This window comes from Mixophyes fleayi, chromosome 8 (genome assembly GCF_038048845.1).
Source record: "Mixophyes fleayi isolate aMixFle1 chromosome 8, aMixFle1.hap1, whole genome shotgun sequence".
Taxonomy (NCBI): domain Eukaryota; kingdom Metazoa; phylum Chordata; class Amphibia; order Anura; family Limnodynastidae; genus Mixophyes; species Mixophyes fleayi.
This window is the reverse complement of record NC_134409.1, coordinates 18,640,934-18,649,145: the sequence shown is the minus strand read 5'-3', so window position 1 is coordinate 18,649,145 and position 8,212 is coordinate 18,640,934. Positions and strand designations below refer to the sequence as shown.

At 39.3% G+C, this 8,212-nt stretch overlaps 1 protein-coding gene across 1 annotated transcript; it reads left to right on the top strand.

Moving 5' to 3' along the window:
- Nucleotides 1-572: 572 nt before the first annotated feature.
- On the top strand, nt 573-7,900 carry RPS11 (ribosomal protein S11). The gene is made up of 5 exons (XM_075182028.1): nt 573-714; nt 1,892-2,023; nt 2,614-2,689; nt 2,992-3,121; nt 7,725-7,900. The coding sequence occupies exons 1-5, from the start codon at nt 700-702 to the stop codon at nt 7,846-7,848; spliced, it is 477 nt and encodes a 158-aa protein (XP_075038129.1). The 5' UTR covers nt 573-699; the 3' UTR covers nt 7,849-7,900.
- The last annotated feature ends 312 nt before the right edge of the window (nt 7,901-8,212 follow it).

Below are 8,212 nucleotides of genomic sequence, written 5' to 3'. Positions count from 1 at the left end.
AGCAACAATTATGCAATTTAAAAAAAACACAATCTGTAATTGTGGCACTTTTCTCTGGCTTCATAAATGCTGTTCATAAAAATATAATTGCAGACATTGAACATGCTTAAAATGTTTTTGTTTTGCTTTTTGCATGTAACAATAAAACTATTAACTTAGAAAGTCTAGACTAGAGAATGAGCACACGGTTAGAAATGCAAAAAAAAGTAGTTGTAATTTGCAGCTTATATTTGAGGCATGGGGTCAAAAATGTCTAAGATTTCACTGGGCCCTCAAACAGTGGCTATTAGGGACAGTGGACAATCATGTACAAAGGTAAAAAAAAAATAGGTGTTGTGACAGCACATACTAATTGTAAAACAAAGCACAAGCACTCATTAAAATATCATTTGAATTTGTAATGCTGTTCCATAGTCAACCTGTGGCGCATGAACCCATGTTGAACTACAAATCCCAGCATTCCCCCAGCAGCTGGAACACCACGTGGACATGGACCGTTGCTCCTTGGAATATTAATTTACGGGGAGGGGCTTTGACGTCACACGCTAGTTTAAGGATCACGCGTATTTGCATACTTAGTCCCCGCCCATCTCAGCGAACTGAGTGCGCGGGCAGACCTGTGACGTCATGTCCGCCCCTGCGCCTGCTTAGGAAACCCCGTGGCTGAGCTCGAGTCTCTTTTTCACCCGGCAGCCCAAGATGGCGGATATTCAGGTGAGGGCTCCGGTCCGGCGGGAGATAAAGTCACTTATTGCAGGCGGGAGCCGCGCAGTGATGGCGCAGCCTGGTGGGAGAGAGACCCCGGGGCTCGGGAGTGGTAGTACAGTGTCTGTGTATGGAGCCTTGGCCTAGGACTGATGGCGCCGCGTGGAGGCCGTGTCCTATGGCCGAGTGTCTGCGCTCCTTCCCCTGGCTGTGGGTGCTGTTTGCTCCGCTCCGGCTGCAGTGACGCTATGTTGTACCCATGGATGTTATTGTACTGTCTGTAGTGCTTGTCTGTGCTTTACCTCTCCCATGTGCTGTGTATAGGCCTCCTGTAACCTCATGCTCTCATATGCCCGGTGTCTGCCTTCTGCAAACTCAGCTTTACTGTCTCATGTGCCCAGCCTCTGCCACCCATGCTTTACTGTCTCATGTGCCCAGCCTCTGCCACCCATGCTTTACTGTCTCATGTGCCCAGCCTCTGCCACCCATGCTTTACTGTCTCATGTGCCCAGCCTCTCCCTGCAGTTTACTGTCCTGTCTTACCCTCTGTCTGAACCCACAGTTTGCTGCCTCATGTGCCTAGTTTCTGCCATTTGGAACCTATGTTGTATTGTGTACCCAGCCTCTGCTCTTTCCAACCCACACTATCTAATGTACCCAACATCTAGTCTTTGCCCTCTACACATCATCACAATTTATTTATATAGCGCCACTAATTCTGTAGTGCTGTACAGAGAACTCATTCATATCAGTCCCGGACCCATTGGAGCTTAGTTTAGATTCCCTAACGCACACAGAGCTGTAACTTTTTGGTGCCTGGGGTGAGAAAGACAAATGCTGCCCCCCTAGCACTCAATTTTAACCAAATGAACCTAAAATATTCCTAAATTGACCCCCTCCCCTTCAGTGTTGTGCCCAGGGCGATCACCCCTAGTTATGGCCCTGCCTCTACAAACAACACTTAACTAGTGTGGTATGAGGGAGGATGCAGCAACCTGCATTAAACAGTGTGACTGCCCAATTAACATACTAGTATGTTTTTGGATCCAGTGCCTTTCCTTAATGAAACTCCACATTTATACGAAGTTACATGTTTTTACTTGTGATGTGTTTAAATGTTTGGTTTTGCTTGCATCCTTGAACCTGATTTAATGGTAATACTAATATAATACATTTGCTCTTACAGACAGAGAGGGCTTATCAGAAGCAGCCCACTATCTTCCAAAACAAGAAGCGTGTGCTTCTAGGAGAGACCACCAAAGAGAAACTACCCCGCTACCACAAGAACATTGGGCTAGGATTCAAGACCCCAAGAGAGGTAATGTTCCTCCATGAAGACATCTTAACATTCAGATATAGAGTATATGTGTACTCTCCATACGCTGACAGATATGACACATGTAACTTTGTTTAACTAGCTGGGAGATTGGGGCAGATCTCCATTATACACAAAAAGCCTTAACTTTTAGGGGGAGGGGGGGTGTGGGTTACTCATGTTGTATAAAAAATGCTTGTGCATTAAGCATGACCATTCAATTGATTTAGAAAGTGCTAACATATGAAAAATACAGAGCTGGAAAAAGGGTAAATGTCTACTGTCAATAAATTTTTCGTGCAGCTTTGAGGCTTTCATGGGTGAACACGTTAAAAGATACATGAGAAGCACCATAACATTTGTTGAAGATGGGGTACTCTATTTTTGGGTGGTTTTTAGATACTTACTGTGTGTTCAAGATCATGCAAAGTTGTTTGTTTTTTGTTGGTTTTTTTTCAAATACAGTGTGCATTTACAGATCATAATGTTGGCAGGGTCCAGAAAACATGAGTCTTACTATAAGTAATTGGTAAATCTTATTGGATGTGAATGAAGTAGTCAGATTTGGCCCTAATATTATGCTTGTCTTTCAGGCAATTGATGGCACATACATTGACAAGAAATGTCCCTTCACTGGTAATGTGTCCATCCGTGGCCGTATTCTTTCTGGTAAGTGACTTGATTAAACTGAGTCAATGTTACCCCATCAATTACTCCATGTTGCACTAGCATCTATTGGTTTTGGTTATTGGTAGGTCAAATATGATCTAGTGACACAAACTTATTTATATCTTGTGAATATAATCTTGAGCTTTGCCTCACAGAACTACTTACATCATTAGTTATACACTGAATGGTAGTTTAGCAAACTTAGTTGTGCAGACTGGTCTCTCTTGACCGTTTTCTGTAAATGGTTTGTTTTGCACCACCTAGCTTCATACTATGAATCGCGTTAAACTTTTTTGTTGCAGGTGTGGTCACAAAGATGAAGATGCAGCGCACAATTGTCATACGCCGGGACTACTTGCATTATATTCGCAAGTACAACCGTTTTGAGAAACGCCACAAGAACATGTCTGTGCATCTCTCTCCCTGCTTCAGGTAAGATGTAGTCCGGCAGCATCTGGTAAATCTATTCCAGAATTCAATGTGTAAAGCCTGTTGTGGGGCACAGCAATGGATTTTTAAATTTAGAACTATGCTGGAACTTCTAAGTTAAAACCTTTACACTAGTTTGTACAATACACTTTCTAATCTGTTCATGAGTTTCTGGATACTGATTTCAATGGTATATTGAGGGGCCATTAAACAAACGTTGGTACAATAATCAGAACTGATTGCAAGATATAATATTGTACAGGTGTTTTCCAAGTGATGGAATTTTCTGGTGTCTGTGCTACCATATCTAAAATATACTAAACTGACCCTGCTATTACTTTAAACTGTATCAGTGTTCCTCAGTGATTCCAGGAGGAAGCACTGCAAGGTGATGTCTGTTTCACTTCAACTATTTTTTAGTTGATCCTTTCTGGTTATAGGAACTCTTTTTAAGATCCTATAATGGCTGGGTACAAGCTGCTTACCTGCCCTGTGACATATTTTATGTCTATCAAGTTTACATAAAGCAATGAATAGTTTTTCCTGGTTTTTAGGATGTTTCAAGAAATGTTTAATTATGACTGATATGTCAAACTAAACTTTACAGCTATCAATCTAACTTAAAGGACCCTTGCACCAGTAATGCTTGTGGCTTTATCTAAATCCACTACTCGTTACAAATATGCAACATTTTCAGAAACTGGTTTAGGAGGTTCTCCTCTTTGTGGCAAGTATTTCATTGTATTGTTCATGTCCTCCTGCAACTTCTGCTATGTTTGTTTTTTGCCATGGTCGTCTTTTCTACCAGTAAATTATCTTTTTGTAGCTATTGGTGGATACACAGCTGTGATCTGTATTGAATAACATTTTTCAAAGAACATCTTTTGTATCAAAGGGTGATGACACTGTTTTCCCCAGAAAATTTTGCCAACCAGGTGGCATTAAGAGGTAGCTGGGTGGGGGTAGTTGTAATACTTTGCAATAATATTGAAACATTTTGCAGCTTATTGCCCACTCCTGCCAGGACTGGTCAGACTGGTGGTCAGTGGTCTAACACACTCTACTGGCTGTAGTGCTCACATAGGCCTGTTCTAATAAGAGAAACAATGGTTTATTCTATTATAAGACTGTTGACCTCCACGAGACGGGTGGCAAGTAAAAACAACCGGGTGAAGCACCTGGAACAATAGGTGCTGGGGAGAACACTGGATGAGAAGGTTGTTTTCTGGGGTTGTCCCTAAGCTTAATAAGTAAATACAATGCATTTACCTGCAGAAGGGCACAGGCCAACCAATGAATGTTCTCACCTTCATGTAACTTTAATCACTGGGATCAGTTGAGGGAGCTGGTGTTTGAGTCTGGTTTATCTTTACTAGGTTGTTTTTTGTTTGTTTTTTTTAAATACCTTTCTTTATTTTTTTTTCTTTAAAGGAAATTTCTTTACAAAAGCTGCTGGCAACAAGCTAGCTGGTGAATACACCATGCTTTTATCCTTGGTCTATACAACCATTGTGAATGTGGCACCTTGTGGCTGGCAATTTCAAGTGGACTCCTTTTAATGCTCTTGTGTATTACATCTTTATACTTTACCTTACGGTAGCCACCACTGCTTACAGCTCAGTGATTGCATTAGAGGCATGTTGCCAGGGGACGTTTGATGTGCTCACTTTACGAAAAGACCAGCCTTTCTATAGTTCTGTTGTGAGTTGGATACAAGCCAGCTAAGTGAAGACAGGCCATGTTTTCACATGACCTGGACTAGGGAGAAATACATGCGATCTAGCAGCAATATCCACAGGTTGGGCCTCAAGATATGGGCATACACAATTGTACTATAATTCATTGACATATTGTAAGCTGTCCATAATCTGGAGATGCACAGTAAATTGACAGTTCAGTGACACTTTTGATAGTCCTTAGTTTAACAGAAGTTATATTTATCATATTATGGCTCCTTTTTCTGTATTGCAGATAGTTGCAGCCTTCCCCAGTACGGTCTTTCTGGGTGACACTGTCCTTCCTGTCTAGTAGGTAGATAATTTGCAGTCTGCAAGAAGCAACCCTCAGTCAATAATATATGCTGATAGCAGTTCTTGGACCTGGCAGCAGACTTCAACTTGACAAAGGGACTACTTAGTGACTGGGTGCCAGTGTGTTTCTTGTGATCACTATGGTGACTTGGCAACGAGGATTTGTTAAGCCCTGTGGATAGAGCATTGAGAAATCTCCCAAGATGCTAATTCCAACTTATTTTTAAAATGTAGAACATAAACAATTGCAGTGCTATTGTAGGGTGTCCATGGGTGAAGGAAATTGTAAATACTAGTTTATTCTGAATATTTTAAAAGGGGCATTTGCTTCCGTGCACGGATTTCTAGTGATATATTGGATTATTGAAAAAATGGAATAACCTGGAATAGTGATTACATATTATACACTATATATAAGCAGATGAACAGTCAAGATGAAATCATTTATTTTTCTTCCTCTTTTACATATAGTTGTCTGCACAGAATTGGCAGGTTGCGGCTGCTTCATCTGGATCATTTTTCCCACACTTTACTATATTAGTATAACCTGTTAAAACTGCTCTATCACAAATCAATAAATGATCGGTGGTCTTGCCAGGCTCACATAAGTAATCACTACCTAGTAATGGGTAGATGGGATGTGTGAGCACAATGTTTAGTCCCTCTTGGCGATATTGAGACAAAGCACAAGAGGAAACTATCCCACAACTGAACTGTGATCTTACGGTTACTGCCTGTTATATGTGGCTGAAGTCTCATTGGTCCAGGCCAGCTATTATCCAGCAGCTTCCCAGAAATTAAAATTGCATTCAGTTGTCATGTACCAGTCTTCTAATGCTTGAGCTTTGTGATTTAAACCTCATAATCCCTGGTATTGTGTTAATGAGGATTCATAGATACAGGTGTTAATGAGTTAAACTCTTGATCTTAAAATCGGGTAAATGCATGTTAATACCGAGAGTTGAAGAAAATTTATGCAAGCTAAAGGACCAGAACTCTTATCAATATTGGTTTTGATTTCACCGTGGCCTGCAGAGTTCAAAAGCATTAATGCACCTTAAGATATAACAGTCCTATGGAAGAACACACTTCAGATGCTGTTGAGTGAGGACAAAGTACACATAGGAGCCTAAGGAGATATCACCTTGAATGTTTGTTTATCAATCATACTCAAGATTTGGATATATATATTTAAATATTTTTTTCATTGAACGATCTAAAAATACAATAGGGAAACAAAAGCATACAGCTTGTTTAAATGTTTTGCCGGACTCTGTATAAAGGATGTAAATAAATTATGCATTCTTTGCATATGTCCCATTAGTAGTAATACATTTATTTCAAGAATTGATGGGACCATTTATTTAGTTGAATATAATTGACTTATCAGCTATTCCACTCTTATTACACATATAGTAGAGTATCCAACAAATGTCTAAAATATAAATATGAAACAAAGTTGCAAAAACAATTTTTCGATTCCATCCATTTCCCCACACTCAATATCACAGATCACCTCCTTATTGAATCTAGCTGAATATAACTATCATCCCATGGTGAGCTAGGATAGGTATCTCCAGAACAGTGAGCCAACGTTTCACAGCTATCAGCATCTTCAGCAGACCTAGATCCCATTGATCAAATGTGACTCCTTCACCAGATGTAGTGTAGAAATGGAATTAATAACATAACTTTATCCCAAAACTTTCTAACTTCACCACACCAACATTTGATGGTTACATGAGGTTTCTTTTTACTCTTTAGTTACCCTCTCATTTCTTCAGAAGTCCTATGTCCCCTTTGGCTCTGAGAAGTGTCCTATTAGTTTTAAGATGGACTTCCTGAAGCATAACATAATGTACTCCTTGGAAACATTTTTATTAATTCTGCTTCTTGAATATAAGATGAAATTGTCAGGTTCTATGCAGAACTTTTTCGGAAACTGCAACATTTCTGCCACAATCTAAGTAGGTAACCATATTCTACACTAACTGCCAAGTTTATTTTGTTCTAGTGAATAAGGAAAAGTGGTCATTGTGAGACCTTGGATTATGTTTTCAATAATTAATAATAATTCAATAATTGTTATGCCAGCTGAACTCGCATCTTATCAAACTGTATAGGATAACACTAATCTTGTTCTACCAAAAAGCAAAAACACTAAATTGAAAACAAGGTTTTTCACTATCTTAATGCAACTGCTAAGGCTTGTATGGTGTGTACCTCCCTTATGTGTAAAGTATAAGTTTGCCAGTGTGATCTTCTTATTGTATTATCTTCATCCCCTTGTTTGGGATAGAACCTGTCATGATGTGAGGGAAAATTCTTGCGTTCAGGCATCCTGTCCGTTTGGGGTACCCTGCTTTTTTCCACTGGAGTAATGTGAGGCTTGTGTCAAATGCTGGAAGACTGCCACATCTATATGAAACAAAGTTCATAAAAAATTATTATAACCCTCGGAATCAATCATTTTGCATGCTGGCATACTTTTTTTAAAGAAATGTTTGTTTAACCCAGCACTAGATGTCTTATTTTCATACTCTGGTATAACTGAACTTGAAATTCTTGTCTTGCAGGGATGTCCAGGTTGGGGACATTGTCACTGTTGGAGAGTGCCGTCCTCTCAGCAAAACTGTTCGATTCAACGTCCTGAAAGTAACAAAAGCTGCCGGAACCAAGAAACAGTTCCAGAAGTTCTAAAAAAAAAATATAGCAAATGTTTCAGGTCAAATAAAAACTTTGTAAAAACCAACTTTGACTATTCATTGAACTGTAAAATTATATCTTGTATATGTATAAAGAAAGGTTGTACTACAAACCATAGGATTATGACCCAGTACATATAGTATCAGTAGGGCTAAGAATAGTGATTTATTATAATTTCTAAGTAATTTTATAGTTTAGAACTGGAGTGCAACCTACTATTCAGGTATAACGTATCTAGAAAGGAAAAGGACAGGAGGTTTTTGGCTAAGTGCACTAAGAATCCACAATTGATAATTATAATCACATAAACCATCCACTTAAAACATAACTTATTGTATATAATTTAAAAAGCAAAATA